This window comes from Schistocerca nitens, chromosome 5 (genome assembly GCF_023898315.1).
Source record: "Schistocerca nitens isolate TAMUIC-IGC-003100 chromosome 5, iqSchNite1.1, whole genome shotgun sequence".
Taxonomy (NCBI): Eukaryota; Metazoa; Arthropoda; class Insecta; order Orthoptera; family Acrididae; genus Schistocerca; species Schistocerca nitens.
In genome coordinates, this window is record NC_064618.1 from 857,572,092 (window position 1) to 857,591,488 (window position 19,397).

General features: G+C 42.8%; 1 protein-coding gene across 1 annotated transcript in view; it reads right to left on the minus strand.

The window, feature by feature from the left end:
- Nucleotides 1–1,855: 1,855 nt before the first annotated feature.
- Nucleotides 1,856–19,397, minus strand: part of LOC126260763 (uncharacterized) — a 31,971-nt gene continuing 14,429 nt past the window's right edge. The window contains exons 2-3 of the mRNA XM_049958102.1: nt 10,194–10,423; nt 1,856–2,176 (exon numbers count right to left, since the gene is read on the minus strand). Of these exons, the coding sequence (XP_049814059.1) occupies nt 1,856–2,176; nt 10,194–10,423 (551 nt within the window). The remainder of the gene's footprint in view (nt 2,177–10,193; nt 10,424–19,397) is intronic.

Genomic DNA, 19,397 nt, shown 5'->3' on the forward strand with positions numbered 1-19,397 from the left:
TACATGCAACTGAACACTCGCGCAGACTAGCAACGATAAAAAACTCTCTGGTCAGAGATTCTGTCATGCCTCGCCATCGCTGTTAATGAATACACTGAATACATACGTGTTTCAATCTCTATAATTTTTGTTGTGGTAAGTAATTTTAGGAATATGCCTTCCAAAAATGAAGAATTAATTATATGTGATAGAGGTTTATTTATTATACTTGAACATCCGTGAACAAGAAAACAAGGGATTTAATCTTGCCTAGCAGAAGGAACCTTTTTCATTTCTTGAGCAATTGTATTTTCGACTTCTGCTTCTGAGGTTGGTAATAAAGAATAGTGAAGCAGTAGGACTGCTCAAAAGAGGGGCCAGCGTAGGGTTATTCTTTAAGTGACTAGTAAGGTTTTCAACAGAATTTGTGAAGAAGGAGTTAAATCCATGAGCCATTTCTTTTTTGTTAGTTATCAATCTTCCATTTATTTCTAGGTTACTGCTATTTGTAACGATTTTAGTCTGACTTGTGTTAGTGAAAACTATCTGCCACATACATTTACTTTTGTTAGTTGAATTTTTGGTAAGAGTGTCATAATGAAGTTTTTTGGCTGCCTTGACAACATTCCTGAATATCCTTTTATAAGCAGTGAAGTATTTTTTAAACTGAACACTCCTGCCAAAGTTTGTTTTGCTCAGGGAGAAAAGCTCCCTCGTTCTTTTGGAGGAAGTTACAATGCCTGAAGTTATCTACTTTTTGGAATAACCAGGAACAACTTTTTTTAAATTTTAAAGGAAAATGGTAATTGAAGTAATAGGAAAAAATGTTTAGGAAGTCTTCAAACTTATCATCTACAGTTTGTAATTGGAAGACTATTTGCCAGTTTTCTTTACTCATGTAGGATAGAAAATTTAGGATATTGTTTTCTGAAAAGTTTCTGCTTTATCTTACTACATTTTTGACTCAGGCATCCCTGTGTGGTAACTTAACATTTATAATTATAGCATTGCGGTCTGAGAACACTAGGTGTACAGAGTTTTCAACACATTTTATGTTAGTGGCTACTTGGTCAATACAGCTACTACTGTGGGATGTAATTCTAGTTGCAGATTTTACTTTCAAGTGAAGGTTGAAGGAATTCATCAATTTTATGAAGGCTGTCTAGGTGCTGCCATCATTCAAGAAGTCAGTATTAAAATTGCCACAGATTAAGATATTTGGACTGCTTCTCTTTGTAAGGGTTTCTAGAAGGGATGTAAAGTTTGTAAAGAATGAGCCTTTGTTACCAGAGGATGATCTGTAAACAGTTATGAAGAGTAAACTGAGGCCAGGTAGTTGAATCCCAGACAATTCTATATCCTTTTCAACACTGTAAGAACAGCATATCTGGAGTGGATGGGCTGCAATGCATCCCCTTGCAAATATGCGACTCCCTCCACCTTTGTAAATTTTTCTTGAAAAGTTATCTATTAATTTGAATTGTGGGAGCACTGTACTTTTGATTTCTTGTCCTTCGATTAAGTGCTGTGTTATACATAGAATTTTTGCATCTGAAATTTCACTTACAGAGTTTATTAACACTTCTAGGTCACATATTTTACTTCTAAGATCTTGTACATTATGAAAGTAAATTTTTGAAAGTCTTTAGAATTAGGTTCTTCCTTAATTACACCCAGGTGATTATTTTTATCAATAACTGGGCTACTTTGGCAGTTACATTTAAGTAGGTGGATTTTTCATCTGCAGGACTATTTCAAAAAAGATTATCTGTGTGATTTACAGTTGTTAAGTCAATTCTTTCTTGTTGAGGGGGTAGTAAAAACCCTCCCTTTTGACAGCAGGTCGTCTCAGTCTAGGAGGCATTTTTCTGTTACCTTAACTTTGAGGTGCAGCTGCTGCAGTAGAAATGTCTGATGATGAGTTATTTGCAACTGCACCTGCACAGCCACCTGTTGCTGAAGCTAGGACTTCTATAACTTCTGGTGCTGGGAAAGCAACTGGAGGTGAGTGACTAGCAACAACACTTTCATCATCACCTGACACACCTGCTGCTGAAGCTAGATCTTCCATATCTTCATGGGCTGGAAGAGCAACTGATGGTGAGTGGCTAGCAGCTGCACTTGCACTATCTCCAGACACTCGTCCTGCTGAAGCTACTGTCATATCTTCTTGTGATGGAAGAACATCTGATGAAGACTAAGGAATATCTGCACTTGCATAATTACCAGACACACGCTTTGCTGAAGCTACTGCCAAATTTTCTTGTGGTGGAAGAGCATCTGACATTTGGGGTGGATGTACTATTGTGGAGTCAGCTATTGCTTCTTTTGCAGCATCTTTAGCTACTTCTGTTGCTGGAGCTGCTGGTAAGTCTCTTGTAGTAAATGACAGACGTGTGTGAGAAGCTGAGTGTTTTAGAGTAGGTAATGAAGTTGACCCGTCTTCTTTTCCTGTTACTTGTTCTTGTAGTCTCCATCAAGAATTGGCTGTTGGTCATCAGTGTTTATTGGTAGGCTGGCTATGCACTCTTCAATTAATTCGCACAAATGTTGTTTTCCTAAATCATGTAGATGCATGACATGATTTGCAAAGAGAAATCTTTCAAGGTTGTGGAGTTTTACAAATGAGACATTTGTGCAGAGTTTTGCGACCCTATCGTGTTCCCAGTTCGTTTACTCTAAAAATGGCTCTGAGCACTATGGGACTCAACTGCTGAGGTCATTAGTCCCCTAGAACTTAGAACTAGTTAAACCTAACTAACCTAAGGACATCACAAACATCCATGCCCGAGGCAGGATTCGAACCTGCGACCGTAGCGGTCTTGCGGTTCCAGACTGCAGCGCCTTTAACCGCACGGCCACTTCGGCCGGCTCGTTTACTCTATCATTATGTTTGTCCAAGAGTGAGGAATAAGTTCATGCCTGGGTGGGATGCCTAGTAGCATGATGTTTGTATTAGCTAAGAGTTTTAGCGCTTCATTTGTTGAGTTGATCACTTGCACTTCACGAGAATGTTTAATATCATACATTCCTCCTATTATTATTAGCAGGTCAGTCTTTGTCAAATTCTGGGCTAACTTTTTACAGTCTCTTAGGATTTCACACTTTGAGGCACCTGGTTTAACCCAGGTAGCCCATAAGTTTTTGTCACTTACAGTTGTTTGCAGATCATATCTGATTGTCTGTATTCTCGCTCCACATATAGAAAGGGGCTGCTGAAAACGACGTGATCAGAAGAAACTTGCTCTCCGGACTCATAGGTCCGTGTTTTAGTGCATCCTCCTAGATGCAGATGTTTGGAACAAGGAGTACGATCTGTTCATAGTTGAGCATACATCGAGTACGTACAATTTGGTGCAGCTCCAAATGCTTGGGAATTTTCTGTATACCCGCCTTGCAGTGCTTTTGGGCCACAGTCAGCCTGCCATTCATCTAACTTACAAGCTCGTAAGCATCTTCTGTCTGTAACTAGTGAGCCCGGCAATGTTTCATCGGACATAACAGATAGAGAGTTAGAGAAGAAAACCGATGGTACCTTTCGCTTGAGCGCAACTTTATTCATTCTGCAGGTGTGGTTGAGGTTTCTTCCTCTCACGTGACGTAAAGGCCTACGTCGTTAACACAAGCCAAAGACGTACTGAGATCGTTCTGACATCAGGACAGAAAAGCATCGCAGAGAATTTCCAAGAACGCCATCCAGACAGATCATCAATTACCCGCAGTAAAGTAGTAAAACACTGCGAACCGCCATGAAACTGGCTCTGTTGCAGACAGACTGAAATCTGGAAAATCGAAAACGACTACTGGTGATGTGAATCCTTATCGCGGCATTTATTAAGAGTCCAGAGAACTCGCTGCAGCTAGCCAGAAGCTTTGGTGAGCCGTATATCAACAAACCAGGGAGCCGATTTTTGATGTTTGTATCAATATTCTGGTACAGGTGTTGATTAAAGTCCTCGAGAAATGTGTGAAGCGGATGTCAACAGCTACGCAACTAATTGGACACCACGTTTAACAATCACACCTTATAGACTTTGTGCGTCCTCGCTAGCATTTGTCTTGTTCTGCACAAAATTAGGCATAAGTCTATAATAAATAAAGAAATGCTCAAATGAAAGGTAACGATGTCTGTCTCGTGTAATTCTCGCCTGTTTCATGCGTCACAAGATGTGTTTCCATTTCACATTCAGAGTCCGATCCAAGATGTCGGCAATCAAAATGGACATCACCGAATTCAAGTCACATAGCGACTCATCATCATGTGGTACAGTTCTTTATAATACTTCACACGCTTCTAGAGGTAACTATGTAGCTGTAGCAAGACAAAAAAAAACCACGAAACAGGTAGACACCGAATGTAGCTATGAATCATGAGTTACCTGCATCAAATAACAATAAGGTCGACTTGATGACCCTGCTTACAGTTACATTTTCAGCTTTTGTAGTCCTGTCGACTTCAGTTGCGTGTAACATTATCGTATGTTGATAATTTTTTCCCAGGGATCAGGAACATACAAACTTGAACGTCAAAGTTGTGATGCAATGTACAAATAGGTATGGCATGCATGAATTTTAAAACACGGTACAAACAATATATCAGGCGTTGGAAGTATGAAACAAACCATTCCACCTTCCTGCAAACATGGAACAAGATATGAAAATAATCAGAATAAACAACCATGAAAAATACCTTACATAAATGATAGACAATTTCCACATCCAGAAAGCCATTGCTTAAAACAAACATATGAGCAAACGCACGTCAGTACAGATTGCCTACCACACTTAATAAAAGAAATGATAAGATAAAGACCATCCCACTTCCACATGCAGCCACATTAAAACAAATACATACCTTCTCCTTCTCTCTCTTTCTCTCTTCCCACTTTATGATCACGCAGATACATGCACGCAAACCCACTCACCCCCCCCCCCCCCCACACACACACACATGCACACACAAACAGATCACAAATATCTCAAAAATTACACTCCAAAGTTGGCAATAACATTAGATCATTGGCAGTAACATTCAACGGTCGGCAACACAAACCAAAGTGCAGCATCAAAAACAAGTGTTCAGCTCCTAGTGCTGTGGAGTCTGGCAAAGAAAATCTCAAATGGGAGTTATAAGAAGAGGAACAGCGTCAACAATGGAACAAAAACACTACATGTAGAACATCATCCATAGAACCTGTAAGTAGAATTTAAAATATTACTACGCTATAGAAACGCCAACTAACCTTTATATACACTCTCCCAAAATGTAAAGTCAATAGTAAAAGTATGTACATATTTTAGACCACTGAAGATACCTTGCAAAGAATAAAGGCAAAACGCGTATGGCACGAAAATTGTGTTCGTTTCAGTTCTAATTAGACGGCCCAAAAGCAAATATTATCAGCGTACCTGCTTACAGTTATTTGATTACACAGAGATTCTGCTAATCCACAAATCATTTTAGAAAACATTGTTTATGTTCGACAGTTACATTAATTAACACACATTTTGATACAGTTGTTTTACAGTATATATATAAAACAGGAATTCGAGGAAGTGACGTCAGCTGATTTTGCTTTGAACTGTAGTAAATAAGCAGGGTTTTCTATAATCCATAGAACCGTGTGGTAGGAATTGTAAAACACACACACGCACACGCACACGCACACAAACACACATACATACACACACACACACACACACACATATATATATATATATATATATATATATATATATATATATATATATATATATATATATATATACCAGTTTCAACTGGTACACCTGCCTAATATCGTGTAGAGCCCCTGCTATCACGCAGAAGTGCCGCAACACGATGTGGCACTGACTCGATTAATGTCTGAAGTAGTGCTGGATGGAGTGGACACCATGAATCCTGCATGGCTGTCTATAAATCCGTAAAAGTACGAGGTGGTGGAGATCTCTTCCCAGCAGCATGTTGCAAGGCATCCCAGATATGCTCAGTAATGTTGGTGTATGGGTAGCTTGGTGGCGAGCGGAAGTGTTAAACTCAGAAGAGTGTTTCCGGAGTCACTATGTAGCAATTCTCGACGTGTGGGGTGTCGCATTGTGCTGCTGGAATTGCCCAAGTCTGTCGTTATGCGCAATGGACATGAATGGATACAGGTGATCAGACAGGATTCTTCCTTACGTCAGAGTCCTATATAAACGTAACAGGAGTCCCATGTCACTGCAACAAGTCTCACACCATTACAGAGCCTCGAACAGCTTGGAGAGTCCACTACTGACATGTAGGGTCCATGGATTCATGAGGTTGTCTCCATACCCCTATACGTCCATCCGCACGAGAAAATTTGAAACGAGACTCGTCCGACAAGGCAACATGTTTGCAGTCATCAACAGTCCAATGCCGGTGTTGACAGTGCCAAGCGAGGCGAAAACTTTGTGTCCTGCAGTCATCAAGGGTACACGAAAGGCCTTCGTCTCAGAAAGTCCATATCGGTGATGTTTCGTTGAATGGTTCTTAAGTTGACACTTGTCGATGGCGCAGCATTGAAATCTGCAGCAGTTTGCGGAAGGTTGCACCTCTGTCACGTTGAACGATTCTCTTCGGTCGTCGTTGGTCCCGTTCTTGCAGGATCTCTTTCCGTCCGCAGCGATGTCGGAGCTTTGATGTTTTACCGTATTTTTGATATTCACGGTAAACTTGTGAAATTTTCGTACGGGAAAATCCCCACTTCATCGCTACCTCAGAGATGCTGTATCCCATCGCCTGTGAGCCGACTATAATACCACGTTGAAACTCACTTAAATCTTGGTAACCTGTCATTTTAGCAGCAGTAACCGATCTAACAATTGTGCCAGACACTTGTTTTATACAGGCGTTGCCGACCGCAGCGCCGTATTGCGCTTATTTACACACCTCTGTATTTGAATACGCATGTCTGTATCAGTTTCTTTGGCGCGATTACATTCATAATTACAATATTAACATGTTGTTGTTGTTGTTGTCTTCAGTCCTGAGACTGGTTTGATACAGCTCGCCATGCTACTCTATCCTGTGCAAGCTGCTTCATCTCCCAGTACTTACTGCAACCTACATCCTTCTGAATCTGCTCAGTGTATTCATCTCTTGGTCTCCCTCTACGATTTTTACCCTCCGCGCTGCCCTACAATGCTAAATTTGTGATCCCTTGATGCCTCAGAACATGTCCTATCAACCGGTTCCTTCTTCTTGTCAAGTTGTGCCACAAACTCCTCTTCTCCCCAATTCTGTTCAATACCTCCTCATCTGTGATCTACCCATCTAATCTCCAGCATTCTTCTGTAGCACCACATTTCGAAAGCTTCTATTCTCTTCTTGTCCAAACTATTTATCGTCCATGTTTCACTTCCATACATGGCTATACTCTATACAAATACTTTCAGAAACGATTTCCTGACACTTAAATCTATACTCGATGTTAACAAATTTCTCTTCTTCAGAAACGCTTTCCTTGGCATTGCCAGTCTACATTTTATATCCTCTCTACTTCGGCCATCATCAGTTATTTTGCTTCCCAAATAGCAAAACTCCTTTACTACTTTAAGTGTCTCATTTCCTAATCTAATTTCCTCAACATCACCCGACTTAATTCGACTACATTCCATTATCCTCTTTTTGCTTTTGTTGATGTTCATCTTATATCCTCCTTTCAAGACATTCTCCATTCCGTTCAACTGCTCTTCCAAGTCCTTTGCTGTCTCTGACAGAATTACAATGTCATCGGCGAACCTCTCCATGGACTTTAATACCTACTCCGAATTTTTCTTTTTTCACTGCTTGCTCAATATAAAGATTGAATAACATCGGGGAGAGGCTACAACCCTGTCTCACTCCCTTCCCAACCGCTGCTTCCCTTTCATGCCCCTCGACTCTTTATAGCTGCCATCTGATTTCGCTCCCTGTATTTTGCCCCTGATTCCTTTAGAATTTGAAAGAGAGTATTCCAGTTAACATTGTCAAAAGCTTTCTCTAAGTCTACAAATGCTAGAAATGTAGGTTTGCCTTTCCTTTATTTTCTAAGATAAGTCGTAGGGTCAATATTGCCTCACGTGTTCCAATATTTCTGCGGAATCCATACTGATCTTCGCCAAGGTCGGCTTCTACCAGTTTTTCCATTCGTCTGTAAAGAATTCGCGTTAGTATTTTGCAGCTGTGACTTATTAAACTGATAGTTCGGTAATTTTCACATCTGTCAACACCTGCTTCCTTTGGGATTGGAATTATTATATTCTTCTTGAAGTCTGAGGGAATTTCACCTGTCTCATACATCTTGCTCACCAGATGGTAGAGTTTTGTCAGGATTGCCTCTCCCAAGGCCGTCAGTAGTTCCAATGGTATGTTGTCTACCCCCGGGGCCTTGTTTCGACTCAGGTCTTTCAGTGCTCTGTCAAACTCTTCACGCAGTATCGTATCTCCCATTTCATCTTCATCTACATCCTCTTCCATTTCCATACTATTGTCCTCAAGTACATCGCCCTTGTGTAGACCCTCTATATACTCCTTCCATCTTTCTGCTTTCCCCTCTTTGCTTAGAACTGGGTTTCCATTTGAGCCTTTGATATTGATACAAGTGGTTCTCTTTTCTCCAAAGGTCTCTTTAATTTTCCTGTAGGCAGTATCTATCTTACCCCTAGTGAGATAAGCCTCTACATCCTTACATTTGTCCTCTAGCCATCCCTGCTTAGCCATTTTGCACTTCCTGTCGATCTCATTTTTGAGACGTTTGTATTCCTTTTTGCCTGCTTCATTTACTGCATTTTTATATTTTCTCCTTTCATCAATTAAATTCAATATTTCTTCTGTTACCCAAGGATTTCTACTAGCCCTCGTCTTTTTACCTACTTGATCCTCTGCTGCCTTCACTACTTCATCCCTCAGAGCTATCCATTAGTCTTCTACTGTATTTCTTTCCCCCATTCCTGTCAACTGTTCCCTTATGCTGTCCCTGAAACTCTGTACAACCTCTGGTTTAGTCAGTTTATCCAGGTCCCATCTCCTTAAATTCCCATCTTTTAGCAGTTTCTTCAGTTTTAATCTACAGTTTATAACGAATAGATTGTGGTCAGAGTCCACATCTGCCTCTGGAAATGTCCCACAATTTAAAATCTGGTTCCTAAATCTCTGTCTTACAATTATATAATCTATGTGATACCTTTTAGTATCTCCAGGGTTCTTCCATGTATACAACCCTCTTTTATGATTCTTGAACCAAGTGTTAGCTATGATTAAGTTACGCTCTGTGCAAAATTCTACCAGACGGCTTCCTCTTTCATTTCTTAGCCGCAATCCGTATTCACCTACTAAGTTTCCTTCTCTCCCTTTTCCTACTCTCGAATTCCAGTCACCCATGACTATTAAATTTTCGTCACCCTTCACTACCTGAATAATTTCTTTTATCTCATCATACATTTCATCAATTTCTTCATCATCTGGAGAGCTAGTTGGCATATAAACTTGTACTACTGTAGTAGGCATGGGCTTCGTGTCAATTTTCGTCACAATAATGCGTTCACTATGCTGTTTGTAGTAGCTTACCCGCACTCCTACTTTTTTATTCATTATTAAACCTACTCCTGCATTACCCCTATTTGATTTTGTATTTATAACCCTGTATTCACCTGACCAGAAGTCTTGTTCCTCCTGCCACCGAACTTAACTAATTCCCACTATATCTAAGTTTAACCTATCCATTTCCCTTTTTAAATTTTCTGGTCTACCTGCCCGATTGAGGGATCTGACTTTCCACGCTCCGATCCGTAGAACGCCAGTTTTCTTTCTCCTGCTAACGACGTCCTCTTGAGTAGTCCCCGCCCGGAGATCCGAATACGTGATTGAAAGTATGTAAGGAGTTTACAAAATTGTCTACAAGTTGATGATGTAGCCTCACAGGTTTTCTCCTACTCCAATCTCATGCTGCTTGACTTTAAATTTCTAACCATGCACCAGTTTCATTGTTCCACACCTACTGAACAACCTGCACCTATGACTCTCGGTGGCTTCTTACACAACAACGTATCCCGTCCTGGCGTCCGGCATCGTTTACTTTGGTTCGACAACCTTTGCTCCCGCTACACGGCAGCCGCGCGATATTTCGCCGCCGCTCGCGGGTCCATTCCCGACTCGGCTGGGGCCGCCCGCCACTCGCCCGGGAGGGACCCGCGCAGGAAACGGAAAGCAAATTTGCGTTAAGGTGTGGGGGCGGCGCGTCAGGGGCATCGGCCGCGCCTGGGAACCGGATGTGTGGCGGCGGCGGCGGCGGCGGCGGCGGCGGCGGCGGCGGACGCACCGCACGCAGCAGTCGGCACGCGGGCGCAGGTCCGGCGCCGCCCTCGGACGCCGCGCGCGCCTGCCCTTCCGGTGCCGACGGACGGGCGTCGCGACGCCGCGCTCTCGCCGGCGCCGCCGTCTCCTCAGCTGCGTGTATTAGTAAGCAACAGTTTTAGGAGACACCTCGTAACCACACTGCGCAATACAATGAAACGATGCTTTGACACACCTTCCCTCCCCCCCCCTCCCCACTGATTCCAAATGCCAACCATCAGTCGCAAGATCGGCAGTGTAGCCTACCTGCAGGCGCCTATTTGGGTTCTGGCCACAGCTTGTGTGGTTCAAATGGCTCTGAGCACTATGGCACTTAACATCTGAGGTCATCAGTCCCCTACACTTACAACTACTTAAACCTAACTAACCTGCGGACATCACACACATCCATGCCCGAGGCAGGATTCGAACCTGCGACCGTAGCAGTCGCGCCGTTCCGGACTGAAGCGCCTAGAACCGCTCGGCCACAACGACCGGCTACAGTTTGTATCTGTACAGGTACATCTACATCTACATGACTACTCTGCAATTCACATTTAAGTGCTTGGCAGAGGGTTCATCGAACCACAATCATACTCTCTCTCTCTACCATTCTACTCCCGAACAGCGCGCAGGAAAAACGAACACCTAAACCTTTCTGTTCGAGCTCTGATTTCTCTTATTTTATTTTGATGATCATTCCTACCTATGTAGGTTGGACTCAACAAAATATTTTCGCATTCGGAAGAGAAAGTTGGTTACTGAAATTTCGTAAACAGATCTCGCCGCGACGAAAAACGTCTTTGTTTTAATGACTTCCATCCCAACTCGCGTATCATATCTGCCACACTCTCTCCCCTGTTACGTGATAATACAAAACGAGCTGCCCTTTTTTGCACCCTTTCGATGTCCTCCGTCAATCCCACCTGGTAAGGATCCCACTCCGCGCAGCAATATTCTAACACAGGACGAACGAGTGTAGTGTAAGCTCTCTCTTTAGTGGACTTGTTGCATCTTCCAAGTGTCCTGCCAACGAAACGCAACCTTTGGCTCGCCTTCCCCACAATATTATCTGTGTGGTCTTTCCAAATGAAGTTGTTTGTAATTTTAACACCCAGGTACTTAGTTGAATTGAGAGCCTTGCGAATTGTACTATTTATCGAGTAATCGAATTCCGACGGATTTCTTTTGGAACTCATGTGGATCACCTCACACTTTTCGTTATTTAGCGTCAACTGCCACATGCCACACCATACAGCAATCTTTTCTAAATCACTTTGCAACTGTTACTGGTCTTCGGATGACCTTACTAGACGGTAAATTACAGTATCATCTGCGAACAAACTAAGAGAACTGCTCAGATTGTCACCCAGGTCATTTATATAGATCAAGAACAGCAGAGGTCCCAGGACGCTTCCCTGGGGAACACCTGATATCACTTCAATTTTACTCGATGTTTTGGCGTCTATTACTACGAACTGCGCACAACTGAGACGATACCGCATAGGCCCACAGTTTGATTAGAAGTCGCTTGTGAGGAACGGTGTCAAAAGCTTTCCGGAAATCTAGAAATACGGAATCAACCTGAGATCCCCTGAAGTGGTCAACAAAGGTGGACCGGTGGCGCTCAGGGTGTTGCCCTACTGGTGAGGCCTTACAGGGACCTTCAGCTTTTTATCCAAGCACGTGCCAGTGTCACGCCCCTCCGTGATCACGCCACAGAGAAACGCGAAACAGGAGGAGGAAGACAGAAAAAACATAAGCGCTGTCAATAAAAATTTTTTCGGGTTTGCGACCGCATTGTCAGTACTTAAAACCACCGACGTTTCGGTCACGGTTGCAAGTCACCTTCTCTAGCGTGGGTCGGTACTTTTACATATTGACAATGCGGTCACAAACCCAGAAAAATTTTATTCACTGTGACAACGGCCCCGGAAGCCCACACTTATATTTAACATAAGCACTCTTTCCAGAATGAGATTTTCACTCTGCAGCGGAGCTTCTGTGAACTTTGGAAGGTAGGAGACGAGGTACTGGCAGGATTGAAGCTGTGAAGGCGGGTAGTGAGTCGTGCTTGGGTAGCTCAGATGGTAGAGCACTTGCCCGCGAAAGGCAAAGGTCCCGAGTTCGAGTCTCGGTCCGGCACACAGTTTTAATCTGCCAGGAAGTTTCATAAGCACTCTTTGTTGCTTCAGATCGCATTCGTATTTCGTCTGATGATTTTGAATGGTCCCCAGCGGTTCCACTCTCTACATAACAGCAAAAACTGCGGTGCCACTGCACTCCAAATTGACGCGATCACGTTGAGTGAGTTGCTGGCCAACGTTACCTTTACAGAATTGCTGAAACGTCTGGGGAATCTCACCATTGTCAGAGGTTGTGTGGAAATCAAACTACTAAGGAAAGGGATGGTTCCACTGACGTCTTTTACGAGATCCGTTCAAAAAATTCCGGAACATTCGTAATTTCTCGCTAGTGTTGTGTTGGAGTGCAATGCGGTTGGCATCCCTCCACACGCATATGTTTACTTTGTGACTGCTGGAAGTTTCGTTGTTGCATGTCTGTTAGTTATTGTCCAGTGCTGTACTGAGAAGAACGTTGTGTTACGCAGTTTCCAAATTTCGAGATGGCAGAGTTAGAGGAGCAACGCGTGTGAATTAAATTTTGCTTGAAAGTCACGAAAACTTTCGCAGAGAAACACCGAATGATGCAGGAAGTCTACGGTGATGATTGCTTACCCCGCACTCCGTGTTACGAATGGTTCACACAATGTTTGAAAATGCCCGGGCGGAAGTTAAAGGTGGCCCTCATACAGCACGCCCTTCCGCGTCTACCGACGCCGGTAATGTCAGGAATATCGACGATATGGTGCGTGCCAATGGAAGACTGACTGTCCGAAATTTTGCAGAAGAATGTAACATTTCGGTTGGATCATGCCATGAAGCCCTGACACAGCATCTTGGAATGCACCGCCTTGCTGCCAAGTTCGTCCCACGGCTCATCACGTATCCGTGACTTTTGCACAAGAAACGAAATCAGTGTGCTGCCTCGTCCTCCGCCCCTGCGGACTTTGTTTTATTTCCACACTTAAAAACCCCGTTGAATGGGCGAACATTTTGCGACGATAGACGAGATAAAAGAAAATTCGCAGACAGCGTTTCGCGCGTTATAGCAAGACGCGTACCAAAATAGTCTTCTGGTCCAGACTGTATACCAATTAGGTTCCTTTCCGAGTATGCTGATGCATTAGCTCCATACTCCACAATCATATAAAACCGTTCGCTAGACGAAAGATCCGTACCCAAAGACTGGAGAGTTGCAGAGGTCACACCAATACTCAAGAAAGGTAGTAGAAGTAATCCACTAAATTACAGGCGCATATCGTTGACGTAGATATGCAGCAGGATTTTGGAACATATATTGTGTTCGAACATTATGAATTACCTCGAAGAAACTGCTCTTTTGACACACAGTCAACATGAGTTTAGAAAACATCGTTCCTGTGAAACACAACTAGCTCTTTATTCACATGAAACGTTGAGTGCCATTCACAAGAGATTTTATTTATTTATTTATTTATTGTTCCGTGGGACCAAATTAAGGAGAAATCTCCATGGTCATGGAACGAGTCAATACATGAAATTATAACACGATATTAGAAACAGATAAAATGAAATATAGAAAAAAAACATATTCAGGTGACAAGTCATAAGTTTAAATGAAGACAATCAACAATGTAACACTGGAATTTGCTTAATTTTTTAGCTCTTCCAGGAGCTCCTCGACAGAATAGAAGGAGTGAGCCATGAGGAAACTCTTCAGTTTAGACTTAAAAGAGTTTGGGCTACTGCTAAGATTTTTGAGTTCTTGTGGTAGCTTATTGAAAATGGATGCAGCAGAATACTGCACTCCTTTCTGCACAAGAGTCAAGGAACTGCATTCTACATGCAGATTTGATTTCTGCCTAGTATTAACTGAGTGAAAGCTGCTAACTCTTGGGAATAGGCTAATATTGCTAACAACAAACGACATTAAAGAAAATATATACTGTGAGGGCAATGTCAGAATTCCCAGATTTTTGAATAGGGGTCGACAAGAGGTTCTCGAACTTACACCACATATAGCTCGAACAGCCCGTTTTTGAGCCAAAAATACCCTTTTTGAATCAGAAGAATTACCCCAAAAAATAATACCGTACGACATAAGCGTATGAAAATATGCGAAGTAGACTACTTTTCGTGTTGAAGTGCCACTTATTGCAGATACTGTTCTAATGGTAAAGCAGCATTTACTTTCTGAACAAGATCCTGGACATGGGCTTTCCACAACAGCTTACTATCTATCCGTACGCCTAGGAACTTGAACTGTTCCGTCTCGCTTATAACATGCCCATTCTGTCTGATTAAAATGTCAGTTCTTGTTGAATTGTGAGTTAGAAACTGCAAAAACTGAGTCTTACTGTGATTTAGCATCAAATTATTTTCCACAAGCCACGAACTTATTTCATGAACTAAATTATTTGTTACTGTTTCAATATTACACACAAGATCCTTCACTATCAAGCTGGTGTCATCAGCAAACAGAAATATTTTTGAATCACCTGTAATACTAGAAGGCATATCATTTATATAAATAAGAAACAGCAGTGGCCCCAGCACCGACCCTTGGGGAACGCCCCACTTAACAGTGCCCCACTGGGACTGAACATCACTACCACTCTCAATATTGCGGAGAATTACCCTCTGCTTTCTGTTCTTAAAGTAAGAGGCGAACCAATTGTAAGCTACTCCCCTTACTCCATAATGGTCCAACTTCTGCACTAATATTTTGTGGTCAACACAGTCAAAAGCCTTCGTTAAATCAAAGAAAACACCTAGCGTTCGCAACCTTTTATTTAATCCGTCGAAAACCTCACAGAGAAAAGAGAATATAGCATTTTCAGTTGTTAAACCATTTCTAAAACCAAACTGAACATTTGACAGCAAATTATGTGAATTTAAATGCTCCAGTAACCTTGTATATACAACCTTCTCGATAACTTTAGCAAACACCGATGGCATAGAAATAGGTCTAAAATTGTCAACATTATCAATGTCTCCCTTTTTATAAAGTGGCTTCACTACCGAGTATTTTAATCGATCAGGAAACCGACCACTCCTAAAGGAAAAGTTACAGATATGGCTAAGTACTGGGCTAACATACATAGAACAATACTTCAGTATTCTGCTAGATACCCCGTCATACCCATGAGAGTTCTTGGTCTTTAGTGATTTAATTATTAACTCAATCTCCCTCTTGTCAGTATCATGTAGGAGCATTTCAGGTAACAGTCTCGGAACACTTTTTTCTAAGAGCGCTATATGATTCCCTGTTGGAATTAGGTTTCTATTTAGTTCACCTGCTATATTCAGAAAGTGATTATTAAATACTGTACATATATGCGACTTATCAGTAACACGGACATTCCCACTACGCACTGACTCTATATCCTCGACCTGTCTCTGCAGACCAGCAACTTCCTTTACGACTGACCATATGGTTTTAATTTTATCCTGAGACTTAGCTATTATATCTGCATACCACATACTTTTTGCCTTCCTAATAACATTTTTAAGCACCTTACAATTTCCGATCAATTCCGTATTTCTGGATTTCCGGAAGGCTTTTGACACTGTACCACACAAGTGGCTCGTAGTGAAATTGCGTGCTTATGGAATATCGTCTCACTTATATGACTGGATTTGTGATTTCCTATCAGAGAGGTCACAGTTCGTAGTAACTGAAGGAAAGTCATCGAGTAAAACAGAAGTGTTGTAGGCCCTTTGCTGTTCCTTATCTATATAAACGATTTGGGAGACAATGTGAGGACGCTGTCATTTATCGACTAATAAAGTCATCAGAAGATCAAAACAAACTGAAGATCAAAACAAACTGCAAAACGATTTAGGAAAGATATATGGATGGTGGGAAAAGTGGCAGTTGACCTTAAATAACGAAAAGTGTGAGGTCATCCACATGAGTGCTAAAAGGAACTCGTTAAACTTCTGTTACAAGATAAATCAGTCTAATCTAAAAGCCGTAAATTCAACTAAATACATAGGTGTTACAATTACGAACAACTTAAATTGAAAGGAACACATAGAAAATGTCGTGGGGAAGGCTAACCAAAGACTGCGTTTTATTGGCACGGCACTTAGAAAATATAACAGACCTACTAAGGAGACTGCCTACACTACGCTTGTCCGTCCTCTTTTAAAATACTGCTGCGCGGTGTGTGATCCTTACCAGATAAGACTGACGGAGTGCATCAAAAAAGTTCAAAGAAGGGCAGCACCGTTTGTATTATCGCGAAATATCGGAGAGAATGTCACTGAAATGATACAGGATTTGGGTTGTACATCATTAAAAGAAAACCGTTTTTCGTTGCGACGGAATCTTCTCACAAGATTCCAATCACCAACTTTCTCCTCCGAATGCGAAAATATTTTGTTGACACCGACCTACATAGTGAGGAACGATCTCCTTGAGAAAGTCAAATACCCCGGTGTCTGGCTAGACCGGAAATTACTCTGGATGGAACCACATACAACACATGACCAACAGAGCAAGCGCGAGGCTCAGACAGCTCTACCCTATGCTCAACAGGCGTAGCACACTGAACAGAAGGGTGTCGAGGTCCATGTACATGACACTTATCCGACCCCTGATGACGTACGCAGCTCCTCTCTGGGGATACGCTGCGCCTGCACGCCTTCGCCGTCTGCAGCTCATACAAAACAAAGTACTCAAAATCAGAAGCAATGCTCCACGATACACACGCATCGCGGACCTTCACCGGGAATACCGACTTGAGACTCTCACGGAGGTAATCCACAAACTCACCACAAAACTATACAGAAACCCCAGACATTCGCAGAACCCGTTTATTCTGAATGTAGGGAACTACGACCGCAAACATAGATGGAAACATACGAGGGCAGTTCAATAAGTAATGCAACACATTTTTTTTTCTGAAACAGGGGTTGTTGTATCCAGCATTGAAATACACCAGGTTATTCCCCAATCTTTTAGCTACACAACACTATTTTTCAACGTAATCTCCATTCAATGCCACGGCCTTACGCCACCTTGAAATGAGGGCCTGTATGCCTGCACGGTACCATTCCACTGGTCGATGTCTGAGCCAACGTCGTACTGCATCAATAACTTCTTCATCATCCGCGTAGTGCCTCCCACGGATTGCGTCCTTCATTGGGCCAAACATATGGAAATCCGACGGTGCGAGATCGGGGCTGTAGGGTGCATGAGGAATAACAGTCCACTGAAGTTTTGTGAGCTCCTCTCGGGTGCGAAGACTTGTGTGAGGTCTTGCGTTGTCATGAAGAAGGAGAAGTTCGTTCAGATTTTTGTGCCTACGAACACGCTGAAGTCGTTTCTTCAATTTCTGAAGAGTAGCACAATACACTTCAGAGTTGATCGTTTGACCATGGGGAAGGACATCGAACAGAATAACCCCTTCAGCGTCCCAGAAGACTGTAACCATGACTTTACCGGCTGAGGGTATGGCTTTAAACTTTTTCTTGGTAGGGGAGTGGGTGTGGCGCCATTCCATTGATTGCCGTTTTGTTTCAGGTTCGAAGTGATGAACCCATGTTTCATCGCCTGTAACAATCTTTGACAAGAAATTGTCACCCTCAGCCACATGACGAGCAAGCAATTCCGCACAGATGGTTCTCCTTTGCTCTTTATGGTGTTCGGTTAGACAACGAGGGACCCAGCGGGAACAAATCTTTGAATATCCCAACTGGTGAACAATTGTGACAGCACTACCAACAGCCAACAGAGATGTCAAGTTGAGCACTGAGTTGTTTGATGGTGATCCGTCGATCATCTCGAACGAGTGTGTTCGCACGCTCCGCCATTGCAGGAGTCACAGCTGCGCACGGCCGGCCCGCACGATGATGACACACGATGATGACACACGCTTTGCCCTACGACTCACCGTGCTTTTGTCCACTGCCAGATCACCGTAGACATTCTGCAAGCGCCTATGAATATCTGGGATGCCCTGGTTTTCCGCCAAAAGAAACTCGATCACTGCCCGTTGCTTGCAACGCACATCCGTTACAGACGCCATTTTAACAGCTCCGTACAGCGCTGCCACCTGTCAGAAGTCAATGAAACTATACGAGACGAAGCGGGAATGTTTGAAAATATTCCACAAGAAATTTCCGGTTTTTTCAACCAAAATTGGCCGAGAAAAAAAATGTGTTGCATTACTTATTGAACTGCCCTCGTAAAAGACCAAAAGGCATACTTGTATGGACCTAACGTCTATGGCCAAGCACACGCAAACACAACGGTACAGGTGAGCCAGCTGGAACACACTGCCGAATAACTGGCACCACGCTGGGAAGCCGTACCGTACAGTACATGCAGACAAGCTCCACCCCCCCCCCCCCCCCCCCCCCACACCCACACCCACACACACACAGTGAGATGATCTATGGCTGATCTTCCACTACTGTATAACGATCTTGATTGTTCCAGGAATGTAGCAGCTGCAGCAACTGGGACACATCGCCATCGCTTGCCACGGTAATGATGCATGATACCCATACTAACAAATCCAACCTCGCATGAACTATCGCAGCTAGTAAGCCACTACTGCTCTTACTACCCATCCCACTGTCGCAGAGGTTTTTTTCCCGCGGCACGAGCCTTGGCACTTTTTTCCCTCTGCTCTTCAATACGCTACCCTCACTCTCGTTTCGTCCACTATCTATCACCTGATGGACCGTGTTAATGCGTAGTCTTATTCAGACGCACGGATAACATCACAGCCCGGCATCCTGTGATCCACTTACTAGATAACTAACATGTTGACGGAGGTGACAGTAGAACTTTTGGTTTGGTCACCACGTTGGTGCGGGCGTGGAGGGACCCCATCTCTATTAAAAAAAATAAAATAAAAATAAATAAATAAAAAAACACAACACGATAAAATAAGGGAAATCAGAGCTCGTACGGAAGATATAGGTGTTCATTCTTTCCGCGCGCTTTACGAGACTGGAATAATAGAGAATTG